This window comes from Clavelina lepadiformis, chromosome 5 (assembly GCF_947623445.1).
Source record: "Clavelina lepadiformis chromosome 5, kaClaLepa1.1, whole genome shotgun sequence".
Taxonomy (NCBI): Eukaryota; Metazoa; Chordata; class Ascidiacea; order Aplousobranchia; family Clavelinidae; genus Clavelina; species Clavelina lepadiformis.
The window spans coordinates 428,305-448,607 of record NC_135244.1 but is presented as its reverse complement, the minus strand read 5'-3'; the positions used below and the strand labels follow the sequence as shown (position 1 = coordinate 448,607).

At 39.9% G+C, this 20,303-nt stretch overlaps 2 protein-coding genes across 5 annotated transcripts; one reads left to right on the top strand and one right to left on the bottom strand.

Annotated features, from left to right (window-relative positions):
- Positions 1-569: 569 nt before the first annotated feature.
- LOC143459277 (F-BAR domain only protein 2-like) lies at positions 570-14,466 on the bottom strand. 3 transcript variants are annotated; one of them, XM_076956352.1, is made up of 25 exons: positions 11,224-11,481; positions 10,716-10,757; positions 9,258-9,349; positions 9,060-9,134; positions 8,836-8,977; positions 8,618-8,770; positions 8,298-8,402; positions 7,833-7,931; positions 7,612-7,708; positions 6,851-7,067; positions 6,501-6,528; positions 6,376-6,420; positions 6,215-6,313; positions 5,881-5,964; positions 5,627-5,645; positions 4,074-4,125; positions 3,568-3,761; positions 3,354-3,479; positions 3,001-3,190; positions 2,734-2,889; positions 2,439-2,571; positions 2,244-2,338; positions 2,065-2,166; positions 1,757-1,980; positions 570-1,670 (listed from the first exon to the last, which is right to left on the bottom strand). In XM_076956352.1, the coding sequence occupies exons 1-25, from the start codon at positions 11,320-11,322 to the stop codon at positions 1,642-1,644; spliced, it is 2,697 nt and encodes an 898-aa protein (XP_076812467.1). In that variant the 5' UTR covers positions 11,323-11,481; the 3' UTR covers positions 570-1,641. The 3 variants fall into 3 exon arrangements, with proteins under 3 accessions (XP_076812467.1, XP_076812466.1, XP_076812468.1); XM_076956351.1 differs by lacking the exons at positions 10,716-10,757; positions 11,224-11,481 and adding an exon at positions 14,123-14,466; XM_076956353.1 differs by lacking the exon at positions 10,716-10,757 and having other exon boundaries at positions 11,224-11,479.
- Positions 14,467-16,594: 2,128 nt separating this feature from the next.
- Positions 16,595-18,964, top strand: LOC143459853 (protein SLC31A2-like). 2 transcript variants are annotated; one of them, XM_076957156.1, is made up of 6 exons: positions 16,595-17,071; positions 17,147-17,265; positions 17,677-17,772; positions 17,916-18,056; positions 18,122-18,271; positions 18,529-18,964. In XM_076957156.1, exons 1-5 carry the CDS (start codon positions 16,933-16,935, stop codon positions 18,227-18,229), a joined length of 603 nt encoding a protein of 200 aa, XP_076813271.1. In that variant the 5' UTR covers positions 16,595-16,932; the 3' UTR covers positions 18,230-18,271; positions 18,529-18,964. The 2 variants fall into 2 exon arrangements, with proteins under 2 accessions (XP_076813271.1, XP_076813270.1); XM_076957155.1 differs by lacking the exon at positions 18,529-18,964 and having other exon boundaries at positions 16,871-17,071; positions 18,122-18,323.
- Positions 18,965-20,303: the final 1,339 nt, after the last annotated feature.

Here is a 20,303-nt window from a genome sequence, read left to right as displayed (position 1 = left end):
GAGCAAAGCTCAGCATCGGTACAGGTGATGTGAAGACAACTGATATTTGCAACTTTTCTTTACACAAAATAACCTAGATGCTTATAACCTACCCTAAAGTAGCTTTCAACAGGAAATTGTGCGTGTAAATTACAAAATTGCGTTCTTTTTTGTTATTATCGTTACCTGTAGCTTGTCAACAACTCTGATTAGGCCTAAGTCTAAAACTCCCGCCAGCAAGTCTATGCGTCTCATGTTTGCTAGTAAGCCACCTTATGCTAACTAAAAAATCTGCATAGTTTTGTGTGAATTAGCCTTTGAAAAAACTGGTCCGCTTCCTCCAGTAGAGACCAGGACTCATTAAGCTGCCTAAACAGACAAAACAACCAAAACCCCGGAAAGTTTCTTCAGACTGACCGTATCGTCTGCAAATTATCTCAAAACTGATACGGTACTTTATTTCATAGAGTAGATCCACTTTTCCAAGTTCGTTTCTAAATTATCATGGAGCAATTCTATGGCAGGGGAGTAGTTCTGATTCTGTAAAATCTTTATAATTTCAAGCCAAATAAGCCCAGGTCTATTCAACATCTGACAACCATAATGTCATTTATATAAAAGCAACTTAAACGAGTCGAGTTGGGAGATGAATTGACCAAACATCGGTTGCAAGTTTACGGGTTTGTGTCGGGTTTTTTCCATCTTGCAATTTGCAACAGTAACCTAAGTTTACCTGCATTGGGTTCCATGTTTTCCTATAACAACAATTTAAATTGATATATCAATGTATGAGTTAACAATTCATTTAAACATTACATATTATGTGATCACAATTAACAACACTAGATGCGAAACTTTGTGCACAAATTAACAACACGAAAAAGAACAATAGAAAAACCCTCTTAGAAAATTCAACTACAATTGTATTTGGGGTTGTTTACAAACCACCACACGATGGCGTAAGAGGAACTGTAGAAAAGAATTTGTCGTCTCCAGCGCTTCGAATTACTGAAATTTAGCTTCTGGAGACCGATCATTTTAAACATAGAGTAAACTTCACATTACGAGAAAACACATAAAACATCTCTGTTTGAATTATAATGACAGGTTTGAGACTTATTACAAGAACAACTTTAACCTACCATTAATATCAATTTTTTGAGAAACTGCGAAGTGCAGAAAGACGGATTTCTTTGTACACGGATTAGAATAAAGTTTCCATTCAGATTTCTTTATATGAGTTTGGGATTGTTTTAACGCTGATTCATGCCAATATTGCACGTTTCGAATCACTAAGAATCAAAAAACTGATGACGTATGCATGAAACCGCTTAATGAACATTGTTTCAGCCTTCAACGAACGAAGGTGAGCTAGAAAATACAGTGAATAAATTTCTCATAAAATCAGCAAAGGGCCCAACTGTAGCAAAATCACAAAAATAGGAATGTGATGTTTATGGAAAATGCAAACACCAATCATCGTGGAGATAAAGATCCACAAACTCGGAGTAATTGCTACTTCATAGAAGCAGAAGAGTTATTCTTGAAAGTATTTCATTAGAAAGTGGTGATTAGTATAACGAAACAAAATATATGACAAGGCAGTTGAAAGGAAATATCTGATCTGGAACTCATAGACAACAGATGACGTCATGTGGAAAATCAAGAATTGCCTTCAGACAAATACTTCCCTGAAAATTCAAGGGCAAAGGGTAATGCACAGTTCAAAGAAACAATTGAAGCGAATGATAAAACCGGACATGTTTATGACACCGACCTGATGTGAATCTCTTCTTGACCAATGAGAGCCGGTAACCCGACCCTGTAAGCTCAAACTCAACTCCGGTCAACGTTGAACCTTCGGAAACAAATTGTACTGCTAGGGTTGATGACCTGCTAGGTCCAGCTGCAAGGGTCAATCTGCTACACAAGGTACCAGAGGGTGACGCGGTCGAGATCGGGTTAGTCATCTTCCACGTCAAACGATTTTGTGAAGAATTCCTGAAATTTTAGCGAATTTGTGTAAAATGTATAAGACTTCATCAACACCAATAAAATGCATGAGACAAAAGACGATCGACAAACCATATTGCAGCTGGAGTTGAGTCTGCATTGGTGACCCCACCATCGACTGGGACGATAACCTGGATATTCTTTAAGGGGGTTGAGAAGGATTTGGAGTTGTAGCTGGAATATAATAAAGCGGGACATTGATGATATTTAAGCCGTTGTTTGACAACATTCTGTCAAATCATGGCACCAACCTGTAATCAACGTTCACTTCAGTCAGATTTTCTTCGAGCTTCCATCGACTTGCCAAATGAAGCGGAACCAAATCACGACCCGACTGGCTGTTCAACTGTAACGATAAACAGAGATTCCGTCAAACAAATCCCAGCTTCCAACAACACTGAGGCCAGCAAATGCAAGCCCATGAGGCATAAGTGGTAGACGGGCACCTGGTACGATAGAACTGACACGTTGTAGTACGGGGCGTTGGGGTTACTCTCGGTCATTTTCTTCACGCACGATATTAGCGAGGACATGTTGAACCAGAAGGTGCGCTCGGGCGAATCCGCTTGTGACGAATCACTGCACGATGCGGTCGCGGTTAAACTCGATGTGGCGCGAAAGTGCAAGAAACGTTAACGAAGAAATTACTAAAACCAGATTTATTTCAGCGGAAATATCAAAGTCTCACCTCAAGTAAGACGTCACAACCGCACTAGCGGCCAATTTATCGAGATAACTCACGTGAAGAGAAGCTTGGGGTTCGGGGTGAAGTCTTGTATCAGGGAAGCCCCCTTCACCTTGAAGCTGAGGGTGGCGGGGTTGGGGTTGGAAGTGAACGCTCGGATAATCCCGGCCGGGAACGAAATCTGAACTTCACCGGTGACCTTCACCATGCACCTGGACATAATAGACATCACGTTATTATACCAGCCTGCAACTTCTGACGTCAACAGCGATGAGATGACAAATAACAACTACTTAAGCCACCGACATCTTATAACAAGCCACCTGTCGTTGTTGTTTCCTTTGAAGAAAGCGTGGACGGTCTCTGTGAAAGCCGCAGCGATAGGGATCGGGTCGCCGTGCATCAATGTTAAAGGGCTCGGACCTCGCGAAGAAGAAAAACCATCCATGGGGGTTCCCCCAAATGATGACAACGAAGACCAACTCTCAGAGGGCGCTAGAGGGGCAGAAGAGGCTAGAAAGTGTGAAAATTTTCAAAAATAACATGACGATGCAGAAAATGTTGCAAGTTACGAGCAAGGGTGGGTAGAGTTGGAAAAATTCATCAACATGCAGAAATTTCAGCTGAAGCGTTTATATGACAACAGCACATGATAAAGAATACGACACCTCCTCACCTTTCTGTGGTTCAGGCCATGCAGCGGTCAGAGAAAGATCATTCGGTCGTGTCGTGGCTTCCTGTGGACTCTCCGCTGACGTCTTTGTCAGCTTCATGACCTCTTTGTCTGCTTCTTTGTCAATCGCTTTAACAAACAATAAACGATAATTCAAGGTGTGATGTCACAAGACTACAACAATCACATTATGAGATCACAAAGGACGTTGTCTTACATGGCATGAGTAAAAGATTGTTGAGAGATACGTTGGATGAGGATTGAGTCATCGAAGAGGAGAATTCTGCCGGAACATTCTTGGTGGAGGATGCTGCGGATGTGAAGAGACCAGCAAAGGAGTCGATGTTGTTCGCTGTGGAAGGAGCATTGTTGCCAAATATGTCAAAAAGTTCATCGGAGACAGACTTGCTTCTGAAATAAAATTTTGATCTGAATATGAAGGTCACACTCGGTGTGTTGAAGCGAGTCAAAAGTGCACGTGACTCAACGACACCAATAAAGCAGTCAACGAGAATGGGAGTGTGTTGAACGACCATATAAATTATGAAAGGAATGTAGGACTTGGTTGACCAATAAAAAGTTAATCATTTACAAACCACCCTGTTGGCGGACGTGGTGCCACGAGGTGTATTGAGTGTCGATGCAAACATCGTTAACTCAACTATGCTCGTCATAAATTGTCAGATAACATCAGTTTCAATAGAAATCATACGTAGTTCTTACTTTGTCTCAATAATCGGAGATTCTCTTGACTTCTTGCTGTTATTACTGGTGGCTAAACATAAACAAAGTGATGAAATTTCAAAACCACGAATGTCAATTAAATGAAAGAAAACAGAAATAAAATTGAAGTTTTCAATCCTCAACAAAATCAATGAGTTGATTTTGAATGAGACGACGGCTCAGGGGCATTCTTTTAACAAGACATGGTGCAGTTGTGTAAAAAAAACAACGTATAAAGCTGCAAAACAGGAACTCAAATAACAAAAATATAGAATTGTTTTAAAAAATACCCAAAATCACTTTAAAAAAACTGAATAATCTCGAACAGAACCAAGCTTGGACCCTTTTGTAAAAAGCTTCGTGCAAAATAAAAATTTTCATAAAAAATTCATGCTAAAACGAGCCCCATCCAACATACCCCTGCCACTAGATGGCGGTCTAGCCAGCCTAACCATCCCATTATCATTCAAAGTCGGACGCTCTCTCTCAACCTGGGACAACTTTTCATTATTGTCGTTGAAATTTTCATCAGATTTCTTTCTATGATGGACATCGTTGTCTTGGGCATCACTTTCATCAAAATGAGCCCACGCATGGTTGGTGGGTTGCGGGGGTGATTCTTCGGGAGGGGAGGAGTGAATGTCACTCGGGGTTTCAACATCGTTGATGGGGTCAGGTTTGTAGAGGGGTGAGGCAACAAGGTGTCGAAGAGTCATGTTCAGGACCACGTTGGTGTTCGTCGTAGTTGAGTGGTCGGCTCTGGGGCTGATCAGAGATTTCAATTTCGACGATTCTCTTCGGCTGTGGGGACTCCCCCCACTGAGGTCCCCGACTGATTTTGTGAGCCCCGAGCTGTCTGACGACCAGACCCCGTTTTCACCGACAAAGGCCTCATTGTTAAACTGCTGGTGGTCGGCAAGATTCTCGTTGCTCTCCAACGTCTCTTCAACTTTGACCTCGTAAGGGACAAACGCGGTCGAGAACCTGTTGTTTGGAGAGGTCACGACCTTTCTTCTCGACGATAAATAGCTGAGATTGTTCCTTGAAAATCTCCGAGGAGCGGGGACGGGGGATGGAATGGGTGGGGCTTCATTTAAAGTGGGTAAAACCTGGACGGACCCCACAAAACGAGAGGGTGAGTCCACCGGAGTCACATCCGGCACCGTTGTCGGGGTCAGGCCGGGACTGAATGCCGGGGTATCTGGGGTCGTGGCATCATCAGTGTTTGATTGGTCAGAAGGGCTACAATCTGAAGAACTCAGGGTTCGTCGGAGCTGGGGTATTGGGGCTTCACCAGGGGATTTCCGATCCGATTGGCGACCTGAGCAAACAACTAACTAACTTGGACAATTATATCCTCACTCAAAACAAGGTGGTCGATAAAATCTTGGGACAATTTCTGACGAACTGATGGGTTAATATGATGTCAGGTTAATATGATGTCAGGTTAGGCTGAATGGGGTTTAGTAAAACTTGGGTTGTGAGAAATAAATTTCAAAATGACAAAAATTTTGTCGCAAAATTAAGAAAGTAAACACAGCGTCGGTACTCACGTGTCAGTCTTTTTCCTCCCTGCAAGACAATAAGGTGTTTATGATCTCAGCTAATTATGCGACGGCTATGACAATTCCACAACAAACAATTACGATATGAAAAGCTTGACTATGCGAGTTGCTTAGTTCAAGTTTTAAACAAAATGAAACCTCTTACCGGACTGCCATACACTGACACACCCCTCTGTGGCGTGCAATACAAAACAATTGTTACATCACAAAAGCAATTAAACTTGACAGCCCACACAACCTACCAATGGTGTAGGAGAGTTCAAAGTGAGATTTTTCGTGATTGCGTTTAACGTGACCAGGTCGCTTCCTCCTGACTCTGCAACTTTCTGTCGAGACATCACGTTAAAGTTATATAATATCGTTGACATTTTGTAGTCATTATACAGTATAGTGAAGTCATAATACAACAGAATTTGTTCGAGCCCATCACTATTACAACTGCTCTCAATCAGGCCGAATATTACAGGGGACCCACTCAATCTAACATCAATGTTCACAAAAGCTTTATTACGTCACTGACAAGGCAATTGTGGTGGAATAAAAATAACCGAGATGGTAAAATGTCATAAATCTAACCTCGTCTTTTGGGTTGATTTTGACGTGAATCTTTCTCATTGTGAAGTCATCAGAGTCGGAGTCGTCGCTGCTTTCAAGTCCCCAGCTGCCCTTTGACCCCTGAGTATATGAAATAATATCAACCAACCTCGGAATTATATGAAATATGCCAATGCCGATACCTTGGGTGTCTCTGGTCTAATCGTATATCCCTCATCGTCAACCTTCTAGGAAATAAAGACACAAAGTTAGAAATTTGTATAATATAGTGACACAAACTTACTGAAATGTGACATCATTAACTCACCATGCTTCCATCTTTATCTGGCGATTCTCTAAAAAAAAGATATGTTCGATGAAAGATGAAAGCAATGTTAATATGAAGTGAGGCAATGAAAGTCGGGTTTGTAAGTGGCTGGTGGTAGTAACCAGCACATTGCTGGCATGTGCATTGAAATGCTTAAACCAGACTCACTCAGAAGAATATAATGCAACTTATCTTGAAAAATCATACTTCCAGTTAATTAAAGACGGAACTGAGATTGCTTTAAATTTGAACGTGAATCTTGTTAACCATGACATCAAATCACCATGACAACATATCACCATGACATCATATCACTATGACATCATATCACCATGACAACATGACCTTACATTGATTCTCCTTCTTTCTCCGCGTCCTTGTTCTTTGCAGGGATATTCTCTTTCGCACTTTTCCGAGGCCTCCTTCGAATGAAGGGCAGGGTGATTGGTCGTCTAGAGTTCCGATTTGGTGGTGGCATTATGACATCATCAGCTGTTCCTCCATTTGCAGTAGGTTCCGCGGTCGCAGCAATTGAATTAACATCACATTCTTCAAACACAATCGGACCTGTGCAGAAGAACATAGAAATCTCATAAAAACACCTTTATATGACTAGAAATACCAAACGTTATCATAATCAGTAAAACAATGAGAAGGCAGATTGTCAGCAAAGCCTGATGTGGTTTCCCCACATCCACTGAGTGTCTCATGTAACATGCTGAGTGCCTCATGTAACATGCTGAGTGTCTCATGTAACTAACAAATGTAATAGCGTGAAAAATGGTCACATTACCATGTGACTATAAGTAAATGTTTAGTGAAGTACAGAGCACATTAATCCAATCGGTATAATCAATACACCACACTTGTCCAAGTTTTAGTTATTTCATATCTTGTTTATAGATTCAAGTTATATTTCTTGCTATTCCCAACAAAGGGTTTCACTAATTAACCTACACTGGTTTGACATATGCATTTATTGATTTGCCTAACTTACTGCACAGGCACCAGGGGACAGATTTCACGACATCTGGCTTATGCTAAAGTTTGCTTTCCCATAATTGCTACAACGTCATTAAATCAATCTCTGAAAAAACAAATCTCATCACACCTGGTCTCTCTGTGCCAGTTCCTTTGCTCTCACAATATTGTTTGATGAGAGAATCTATCGTATTTTCACCAACCTGCCTTCGGAACTCCTGGTGTACCTTCAACAAACAGGAAATTTGTAATCAACCAACTTCAATTAACGCATCATGTTACTCTGGTTATGTGCGCTTTATGCAGATGACGCAGTGCACGCGTGAGATCCTCACGATGCCGGCATTTTACCTGCCCGATTAGCACATTGGCATTTTCATAAGACAGTATATAGGCATCAAGGACAGACTTCATGTGCTTCAGGTGCGCAACTTCGATTTCTTGAAATCTCTAAATAAACAAGAACCACGATGATCGTTGATAACATGGTAGGCACATGACATCACAATAATCGGCTTAACACCATTCACAGATTAACTTTGCAATATTTGCACAATTGTAAGGCAGTGAAGTAGTTGCTGGCATTACACACAAGTGCTTCACTGCTACTGTCCACCACAGAGGAAGTAATTAGGGGGATACGTAATCAAGCTATTACACGTCCTAAGCATTTAAGCATTTTTAACTGTGTACAGTACGCTTAAGTAATGTTTACAATACAGCAGCAACAATGGATGCAAAACAGTGAAGCTTTGTCTCATGCAAATTACTTCCCAGATAAGTAAAATCGAAATAACGCAGATAAACTGAAGTGACCTTAGCAGTGTCTGTCATCTTCTGTTCAAAGTTGCTTCTCACGTTCTCGTATTTCTCAACCAAGTGCTTGTATTCTTCCACAGCTTTCTTGCTCTTTGCCTCGACCTGGTAATAAGACGAAACGTGATAAACCAATAACCGCGCACATGTGCTTGCTGCGTGCCACAAACAAGGGCAGGTTTAGCTCAGAGTTAGTGATCTAAGTTTCCGTGCAGCAAACTTAACAAGGCATGAGCGCTTCGAATTATTATAAAACATGATTTCCTGGCTTCAAACTTGATCGAACACATGACAGATTGCATTGTGGGAATGAATTTTACCTTTTCCAAGTCCTTGGGCAAAGCTGACGACTTTCTCATTCGTTCCGCTTCAATGCACAGTTGATGATATTTTTCTTTGCTTTTATGGACGGTCGCCGTCGTCGTCTGGATTTGATGCAATGCATCTGCCGTCCCCCCCAGTTCATCCTTGACCTTTTGTGTCGGGTCAAAGATATTGATGTCATGGTTCAAAGGTCGTGCATCAATAAAAAACTAACCTGCTTGTGCTTTCCTTTCTGTTCTTCGAGATATTTTGAAAGTTCTTTGATGATGTCATGAAGCTTATGAACCACGTCCATGTGACAACTTGAAAGCTTTTCAGCTGTGACTCGAAACACTTCAAACATTGGAGCAAAACTCCTAAATATTTCAACAAATTTCCATGAACAAAGCTGACATGTCAATCATGACGCTGGTCAGATGATTGACAGGTGTTTCTTACCCAAGTGTGCTAGAGTTTGAAGCTTGTTTGGCAAGCTTGGTGAGGTGTTTCGCGTATAAGTCTTCCGAGCTGGCACTGTAAAATGCACACATGCCTACATCAGGCACTCTTTTTTAATTCATACAAAATGCATACTCTGTGTATTAATATGAGAAAATAAAAATTTGCTGCATAAAAATATCTCAAAAAGTTTCAAACCTTTCTCGGATGAAGTCCTGCAAATATTTGACAGAAATCTGGCCGTGCTTCATGTTGTGGTAAAGAACATCAAATCCCTGATTTTTCTCACCCTAAAAAAGACCAACAGAAAATCATCAACATGAAAATAAGTTAAGCAACAGTCAACCCACTTGAAATAGAATGCATGTCATACTGTATAAAGTGTATGTATAGACATCTATGATCATATGAAATATCTGCATTCCAATTCCAACACATTACCACTGCAATTAAAATCAAGAGAGAGTCAAGCTAAACAATCAAATAGGGGAAATATCTACAAGAAATTATCTTGTGCAATGTATTTCTGTTGTTACTACGAGCATTCAAGAAATACTTTGTAGAAAACCTCCTAACGCATCATGCACAGATCACACACAAAGAATAAAGACAATGATTATGACTTCCTAAAAGTGATAATTACCCAATTAAGACACAATACGCGTGACTCAAGATGTTTTTAAGGCTAGAAACTTGACTAAAACCTGGCATGTCACATGACATGTGAAATTGACTAAGATGCAATGCTGGCAGAGTTGCAGTAAATGCATCAAAGGGTGAAAAAGAGTGCAAATGTTGACAATTAACGAAAATTTCTTTGAATTGAAAACAATCTAAGACAATTTCTCGTTCCTATTTACCAAAAATAGGCGTTGGCAGGATTAAAACTCACTTGAGGTGATTGCAAGCCACAAACACCTGTGAGTATATCTTGGAACGAAGGTTGTTTAATCCATTTATAGAGTAACTTTTTGTGTTTAACCAATAACCTTGCACCGAGCAGAAAAAGCACCGACTCCTATATGTGTGGTAATGAGAGTCAGGTTTGGACTGAAGTGAAATTTGTCAGATTTTCAGTCGTGTGTCGAAATGGAAATCAATAATTATTAATATTAACCAATTTTAAGCTGATATATGGATCCATATCTGTTAATAAATTTTTGCATTTACAACACAAGCAACCAGCAAATGCCAAATAGCACCAAGCTGAGAGAGCCATAAATTATATTTTCTGACATATCCAAGCTTGGTATTACATCGGCATTTAGCTCGGCATAATTTCATTGCTTGAAATTAAGTGACCGTCATAAGCTTTTGCCTCTTCTATATAGAAAATATAGAAACTATTTGTAAGAAATACGAAACAATCCCGATATGCCGAAAATGCTTAAGCTATCACCTAAATGTCCCATCACAATGACAACATCGTTACAGGCATATTGTGAATAAGATTACGGGAGAAACTTTCCATCTATTTCCTGATTAGTTTTGTAAAATCATAGCAAACAATGAGTATCAAGGCACAGCATTTAGAAGTAAAACTTTTTATCAAACATACAGCAAAGTTAAGAGGACATAGAATAAAGGTCTCAATTGCAAAGTCACTTCAATCAAATTGAATTAGTTTCATACCAAGCAGAGTGACTAAATACTTACTGGTCCATTGAAAGGGGGGGTCATGCCATTTTTCGAACGCCACTTTAAAAACAGACAAAGTCAGTGACATAAAAATAAAGCATCACCTTAACACCATAAATTCCTGGTATGTCAGACTAACACTGGTACAAAATTTTGCGTAGGAAGCAGGAAAAAAGAGTTCTTTATGATGCCATAATGTATACTGACTATGCACATAAAACATGTCAGAATGTAAAACGTTTCAAGTTCTTAAAAAATTGCATTAATCTGTATTTAAAGTTTAACTGTGTTGACCATGATTCATAGATGATATTATCAAAATACATGTTTTCAATTTCATCAACAGGATTATTATTCAGGTCTAGATGATGACTTTATTATAAAGAAAATCTTTCTTCACAGCCAGACTTCTTCAATAATTGCTTAAATTGCATTGAAACAAAGATGAACAACTGCTGAATAACTGAATAACTCTGCTAACAATGAACAGATCACACTCAGAATGAGATCAGGAGGATCTACTCACCCAAAAATGCTGCGAAAAGTAATCATTGTGGACTTCATCGTCAGCTATTGTTGGTCCAAACGTGAAGCCATCAAGCAAGTCGATACCTCCCTCTATCATTGCTTGGGTCTGATATTATGATATTGGCGCAACAGTGGATGAAGTTTAATAAGTAGAATCCGCCGCTTGTGCTGTTTTGATTTATATCTTCTTAAACAAATTTTTTCCAAGCAAAATGATCTTACATCAATGTTCTATCCCGTGGCAACTCTGATCAAAACTCACTGCAGATTGGCTCTTACCAAACTCTTACATCTCACTCATTATTTCATTATCGTGATGTTTAACCAGTTATATAACCTGGAACTTAAACCAAAGGCCTAAGCTGCTGCAATAAGAGATTACAAACTTCATCAATCAACGAATCATTTTATTTTTTATCAAAAGTGGGGTGTGGACAAAAATTGAAACCAGTTGCTACGAGCACGCACCAATAAAAGTGGAAAAGTTGCAAAGCTGAGATGGCTTAAAATGTGCTCAAAAGTAATTATGGTAATAATTGCTGGTAACAACTAGCCTAGCACAGCCGCTTAGTCCATAACTAGTTAAATCCACATTTAGTAGGTGGTTCTAAGTTGAAACTGATATACATTTCAATTCACTGACTAACGTAATTGCCGTTTACTGTATTCATATTTTCCCACTTTGGTAAACGGCGGCCGGTAAAACAAGTGTCTACTTCACCAGTCGCCATTTGCCAAAGTAAGAAAATACTAATTGCAGAACCGGCTAACCGTATACCGAAAAACCTTTTGCTAAATTCAGTTACCAGATGACGGTGAAATAGACGCTGTCATTGGTTAAAAGGTTAGAGAATTCTAACCGCACGCAACAATAGAGTCAGAGAATTAATTCAGCAGGTAAATTAAGTCAAAATAACATAAGTTAAGACAGATAAGCTCTGCATCTGCTGCATTAGCCTCTGCAGATCTACACAAATACAGGAATAAATGACCAACCAAACATTTTCTGGCGGCCGCAACTGGCACTAGGCCTATAGGTATTTCATTACAAAAATTCGTGCGTTCAAGCTATTTTTCATAGTTTTTGGTTAACCTAACTTAAATGTTATAGCATAGTAACCGAAACTTAACCCAAATCTACCATCTAATCTAAATCTAATTAAACCCCAAATAACTAAAATGAAGTTTTTGCATAGGCTACCAATTCTCCTGACGTAACGCCTATCTTTCAATGCGTTGCGTGACCTACTTTCGCTGAACAATTCACTTTTTTTTCTGACAGGTCGTTTTCTCAAACTGTATTTTCCAGTTTTTGACCAGCAGAAGCTGAACCGAAATTCTTGGAGACAAAAATTTTTGTCCAGCCGCATTAGAATTTAGGATTTTAGGGTGACGTATAGGGCAACATTAATTTGCGGAATGACGGAAAGTGGGGAATTACAAATCAACTAACTTTAATTAACATGGCATGTGATGCATGCTAACGCACAACCAGAGAAAATTCAAAAATTAAATACTACAAGTTTAAAAATAAAATCTATACTGAGCATCAATACAATCTAGTTTTAAGATTACAGAAAATTTTCACGGTCTCCGAAAAAATGAAAAACCTCAAAAAATTAAAGAATTTCTTCCACAATAAGCTTGGGGTGGTATGCTATAAGAATGTTAAAACCAATCACTATCACAATTGAGGTAGAAAATATCTTGTAACTCCTCACTTTTAGATATTCCCTCAATTAATCATGCGTTTGCATCTCAACATGACCAAGAGGAAAACCTATTTTTAGCACTTTAATTTAACTAAACACTTTGAACGTTTTCTGCTTTTTTTTCTTTGATTAAATTTTGTCTAATAAAGCAAAAAATTATAGATTTCGTCCATAAACTGAAAAACTTCTTTGCATCACATAAACTCGTATTCGATATCCGTTTATTTTTTCCAGATTTGTTGTGGGGCGAGTTGCTATAATCACTCGTGATCGAAGAAAGATATGCTACACAATGAATTGAAAGGTAAAACCACTACTAACTACCCAGGCCCAAGGTTTAAAACCGGAAAAGTAACAAACCAGCTACTTATAAAACTGATGTTGACGATTGCTGCTGGTTCTGATCGATGGACACAGTTTCTTTTTGTTTTTGTAATTTATACGTGATCTCGCCAAAACGAGAAACGTTCCCAAGGATTACTGAACAAGAGCGAGCGCTAATAATGGCGACACCGCGTGTCGAACACAAGTTGAAATCACTTAACTATATAGGCCTAAGACCAACCCTTTAACCCAGGGATGTCCAACCTGCGGCCCGCGGGCCACATTGCGGCCCACCTGAGGTTTTTGTGCGGCCCGCTAGTCATTTTCACTCCAAGTAGTATTTTGAACTTTGAATCTTAGCCTAATTAAAATGTACCAGTCAGCTCTTTATGTATCCATTTTTCTTGAAATTTAATAGGTTCTGCGGCCCATTGAATTATTTCAAGTGACAATGCGGCCCACTATAATAAAAGGTTGGACATCCCTGCTTTAACCGCTAAGGAAGGAAACAAGGAAAACTTGAAAAATACTACAAATAGCAGGCAATCGATGCTTGGACGGGAAAACGTGACAAATGACACGTGATCTTTAATATTTGGCATAACCTCGGAAGCATAATCAATATCTTGACATGACGTAGCCTAGACTTCTTATTAAAAATGAGTCTCAAGCTTTCTAATTTTGTCCGCTATTATTATCGCGTTCTTGGCATGAAAATAGTTATCGATTTTTGTTTTCATGTAAGACATTGTTCTTATTTAGAACTACAGGATAGCAATAGTCCACTACTACTTACTCGTACTTATTGCTAAACTTTGTAACCAAATCATGCGACAAACTACAACAAACTGCGGTACTCACCTCCCAGATTGAGTTCTCTTTATAGGCTGGGTAGTCTTCCATGAGAGCGTGCCTTTCACCTGACATGAAGAGTTCCAGAGCATTCCTTGATTTGTCGCTGAACGACCCGCTTCTTCCGACCCCATTATGCACTGGTGACCCCGGCAAGCTTTCCGCTTTGTTCTCGTGCCGCACAGGGGAGTTGTTCTTGCTGCCGCCGGGCATGTGGTATACAGGGGCGAGCATGTGGGAGATACTGGCCTGGATTCCGCTCTTGTGGCTCATGCTTAGAGCTTTGAATCAAGCGACGACAACTGAAAGTATTTGCTCACAAACTAACAAGAAAACAAAGCCACGCTTCCACGCTTTCTACAAACATAAGTAGAATTGCGTCCATCAAAGTATTATTAAGATTTTAAATAAAATCAAAGTTGAAAGCAAACTGACAATAAAGCGCTTTTCATGCTCAACACTTAGTTGGGAAAACTTTTTTGTTTGACCTCTACCAAAATTTATCTCATTAAAAGAACAGTCAATGTTAATCTGTTTCATCAATGAATAAAATCTATCATTTATTTTTCCTTCTTCTATACTCTCTGTGTATTCTTATAACTTAATTTGTTTACTTCACTTAGTGTTTTCAACATCTAATTTTCTATTGCTGTTGATCAAATTCCTAGAAAATTAAACAACGACGAGGACTAGTTCTTCTAAAGTTGCCTCATTTTGTTTATCTCCACAAAAACGGTCGGAGGCTTCATTACAGGCAGGCTGTCATCGAACTGCGCTCTGATTGGTTGAGACGGAAACTTGCCCAAAATAACAAGAGCTATCACCTCTGCATTGTCTCACGCAAGGGGTCGTGTGGCTGAAACCCTTTCTTTTGGTTGGCAATATACACATGTGACGTTTTGTAATCATCACTACATCTTTATGACCTCACAAAGCCCCAGCCATTAAAATGTTCTGCGCAGATGAACCTCGGTTCTCAGCACAGACCTCTGAGCTTCAAGCAACCTTCGACAGTCTGTACAGAGCTCTCACGCGCTACTACGCTTTCAATGGAGCAGATGGTGGAAAGTTTACTAGAAGCGGAAAGCAGGGTACTACGTCATTCTAGAACGTGACAAAATATCGTGATTAATGCGACTGAGGCTTGTTGTGTTGACGTCACAATACGAAGATTAACTAGTTCTCAATACTAAGTGAAAACCTGAAGCTTATCTGCGCCTGATTTTGAATTCAAGTTTCTATTATGACATCATAACGCACAATATAGTTGATGCTTGTGACATCATAATGCAACATTTCTCTCATCTGCATTTTCTAGGCAAATACATCTACCCTTGCCACTGTTACGTAACAACGGAAGGCGCGATCGATAGAGTAGAAAGCGAAAAAGTAGTTGTTAGGATTTTATCTTAAACCGCCATCATCGATCGTTGCAGCGATGGGAAATATCTCTGTCGACCCGGGTAAGGAGAAAGCTGATTGGTCGAGATAAATTATATGTCGTGATGTCATAAATCATAGAGTTTTGCCACGTGATCCCTAAAAGTTTCCTTCATAAAGCTGCGTTCGTGCGTCATTAAATAAATGGACATTTTTATAGAATTTCTTGATTTATCGCTGTTCGACTGCGCATGCGCGGGCATTTATGTGACGAGTAGCTTACTTGCGCCATCTAGCAGTGGTTGATAACAGAAGACGAGAAACGATTCCAAGCATTGGATGGTGCTCGTGGCTTTGCTTAACTTGTTATCAACACAAATGACCAATTGCTAGAAAGAACGATACTTGGTTGCGATGTGCAAGTTAAACAGAGCATTAAAAACTTGTTTATTGTGACGTCACTCATATTATTGATTATCGTTGGTTTGTTTGAAATAAATGATCTGTTTCCTTTATCTGCAGCCACTGCATGGGACGCATAGAAAGTAGAACGCAGCAATAGACCGCAGATGAAAGTTTGAGCGAGCAAGGATTCCATCGCTGTTAATTTGAAAGTTGTTTCGGGTGAATTAGTTGGACAGCTTTTGAGGACTTGAAATATTTCCGCCTGAATTAATTGAAAGATTTTGCTTGAGTTGTCGCCTCCATCTAAAACTGGCATCACCTTGATGTGAAGAATGCTATAAGCTGATTTTGACGGATAAAACTTTGAATAGATTTTTAAACTCACCTTCCAGTACATTTATAAGGGCTTTGACATGAAAGAGCAGGTCAAAGGTCAAATCGCACCGCAACATTCGAGATATTGTCGCCTGAGCAAAGGTAAGCAGTCGTGTATGACGTCATAATGATTGTCGTGAACAAAGATGGAGCGAAGAGAAATACTTCGCGCGCCAGTAGCGTGGTTGGCGCCCATCGCCCAGAAGACACTTCTGTGAAAACTTAGTTCTGTTTATCGGGTAGTCCGAAGTTTATTACGTCACTATAAGTGATTAATATCTCAACATAGGTAGTAATACGTGGCAATAAAGCGGATTACGTCACAATGGTCAGATATACAAACGTTCTGTGAAAGTCGGGCACAAATTCTCAGTAGAATATGTGGATTGTCGAAAAAGAACTGTGTGACATCATATGAGCAATTATGACGTAGGTTATCAAGACAAGGTCAGAATGACGTTGACCAGCAACGTGTCTTGACCACTGCGTCTCCTGACGGTTTCTGTCGATGCGAGCTTTTTCAGTGAAAGTTTCAGCAGAAATAATCCACAGCCAGGAAGAGGCAACAGATAAACTGGCGAGGGTTGGCGGCGAAGTTAATCATTGATGTTTGGTCAGGTCTTAGTTAAGCGTCGAGACATTGCCTGTCAGGATACATCATGGACATGGATATGAGCGGGTCGACCGGGTCGCCTGGAGGTATGGGCGACATGGGCTCCATGTCCATGACCATGTACTTCAACTTTCTCGTCCCCTTCACCGTCGTATTCCAAGGTTGGGAGATCAAAGACCAGCCAGGTAACTATGGAAACAATTGCGTCACACTGTGAGGTCTGATTGTGTCGTCATAATGATCTTAATTGTTTCCAACAGCTCTGATTGGTTCTTGCTTCGGGGTGCTTGCGATCGCCATCTTGTACGAAGTTCTTAAAAATCTGCGACAAATTTGGGGAGCAAAGATGCTGCGGAAATTTGCGGAGGTGGATAATGACGTGAGTCATGTTTCAGGCATTCAGGGAACGTACTGTTCCAACCATTGTTCCCCTTTTATTACGTAATAAGACTTTTGACGACATAGTTAGCTGTCTGGTCCAAAGGAAGGGTTAATACGTTACTTATGACTTTTCTCCAAAGCAAATACAACGAAGTAACTTTATAGCTGTTGATGCCGAACCAACTGCAGCACAACGCGCCATGTTTGCTGGGTTTCACCTTGAAAATATTTCCAGGTGCGCTGGAACGTTCGCGCTGAAGTCCATAAACTCACGTGTTTATTTGCCCACATCGGGTCGATGCTATTAATAACAATTCGTAGCAAAGAAACCTGTTTACATTCAGTTCATGATGTTTACATGGGTCGTAGACCTATACCGTGTAAAACTTGAACACTGATTAATCTGCAGGGAAAGTCGGAAAAAAATGAACAAATGACGTCACCAAACCGAACTTTGGCGTTCTGGACGTATCATACTTTGCAAAGCTTCCTCCATATTGCGCAGGTAATTAGCATATTCTCACGATCGTGTTGTCTTTTAAATAACCAGAACTAGGTGGCGTGGCGTGTGACACTGCCGGAGCCACTGTACTTAGCGTAATTGCTTAGTTTCCATTTGACCATTAAATATAACATCAACCCACGCAGGTGTTTCTGGCGTACTTTCTCATGTTGGTTGTGATGACGTATAATGTCTGGTTGGTGGTGTCGGCGTGTGTAGGAGCCGGGCTCGGGTATTTCATATCGGGCGGAGTTCTCATCAATCCACTTCAACAAACGGATGAAAAGGTTAGTAGCAGAAATGTGACTTGAATTAGTCCTGCTTGAATAACCATGCTTGCTTCATTCTGTAGGAATGCACCAACCACAAGATGGCGACAAGCAGTTATTCCGAGGAGCGACCTGGCTCCTTAAATGAGAAACCCCCTTCCTATGACAACAAAGCGATGAGCGCTTTGTAATTGTGACGTAGCGTATGCTTTGTCATGGATTTTTTGGGACTGGTAGGCTGCGTCAGTTTGAGAACGTCCACAATAAATTTTGAAGATGCTGTAATTACGGTTGAATGTAGTGGTAGGATGAAATGACTTGTCACCAAACTTCACCTTGGCAGATTCATTACTTCTGTTTCCTCACAGCGCACTCTTTATGTCGTTATTCTGTTTTCTCTTTCAAGTGTACATACACCTACATAGGTTACAGTGTTCTATTCTGGCGTCTGTAACCCATAAGTTAAGAATTTCAGAAATAATTTCTGTAGATTTTGCAAGCATGGAGTATGTGGAAGACATAAACGCCCCACACGCACACGGGAACTTTTCACAGAGCGCCTTGTTACCAACATCATTTGTAAGCTGCTTTCTACACTCTACAGCATGCATTTAAAGTTCTTTGGCTACACAGTCTGTGCAGGCTGTGCTTTGCTGTAAAAAGCAGCTATTTAGCTCATTGAATCAAATCGATTAGAGCTGCTCAAAGATATTTTACTATCTGCCAAGCCTGGCTTAATTGCGTTGTAAGTGATTTAATCTGTTTATGATATTCCAGTGCCATGACACGATACTTGTGTTGCTGGAAACAGATTTTTAAAGGAAAGCCGCATTTGGATGCGATTGTAATCTGTGAATTTGTTTTTTTTGAGCATTTTTTCTTTGATTTTCATCAGACTCGCACTTGTTAAGTTTTTGGTTGAAATATATTCTGTCGCACTATTCAGAGCTTTTTACAAATATTACGTCACGAAAGCGGATGCTTATTATTATCAGTCGTTCCAAACCAGTCAGTCGGGTATTTCAAAAGATATGTCGATGGCTTAATGCCACCTTAGAGACCAATATCAGAATAAGTTTATGCTTTTTGACTTATTTTGGCTCGGTGCTGGGGTTTCCCCGCTCGAACACATGATATGGAGAATCTCCGTGTGCCTTTCTTATAACATGAGTTTAATTTTTGTTAAATTTTATTCATTTGAGTTCTTATCGAAGTCACGAACAAACAGGTCATGGCACCGAGTTTCAAACCTTCACCGTTTAATCAGGAACGAGCACGTTCTTATGTCGATCGGGTGCTCGTGCTCTTGTCGGTCACACTGAGTCAGCTTTAAACTGAACAAGTAGAGTCACAATAGACAACAACTAGTTCTAGTGATTTGTATTGGACCACACGGACACGATCAACTGCTGATGTTTTTGGATCATCCGCTCTCTTTCATCTTTTCGAGACGTCATAATACCAGTCATAACCATTGTGTGGCGTGGTTCCAACCGCCACAAACGCGACTCTTTAGTTGCCTCATATAGTTCTCGCCAAACGTCGTTAAATTTGAAGATCTGCAAATTTTTATGAAACTTCTGCAACAGCTTCGTTAAAAGTTGCATCGCGAAGTAGACGAGAAATCACGTGAGAATGTGAGACAAACTAAAGAAGGCAAAGTCCTTAAGTGAAGAATTTTGTCGTAGACTTAAGCTTTTTCTCGGACTTAAGAATTTTTAATGATAAACGACACAACAACAACAATAAATAAGTAAAGTATGAAATAAACGCAAATCAAAAGCATGGCAGGCAAAGCCCCCATTTACTAAAATGAAATCTTAAATTATTTTTTCTTTTCGCTGAACACTTCTCGGATTTTTCAGTATCCTTCACCACGTTTTCAAAGTACTCTATTGATGGTTTTCTGTTGTTACACTTGGCCCGGTAGATAGTAAAACGGGCCAAGTGCCAAGCCAAACGCGCTACTAACAATAAGCAGCTAACAAGTCCAAACGATATTGTCATTTGAGGAATATCGAAGAGTAAGTTGTTATACTGAAGGCTATGAGGCCACCTTAAACGAACAGCAATCCGATTACCGGTACATACATTTTCCCAGAACAATATCGAAAATGAGCATTGAATAAAAATGTTTAGTGGAGCTTCAACATTATTTCTTCGGAAAATGCATAGCTCAATGTCTAATTCTCCAAACGCGAACAGCGCCTGGTTGGAAACAATAGCTTTAAGGTTAAGTTTAATTTGAAATGAACGTAATTTTGT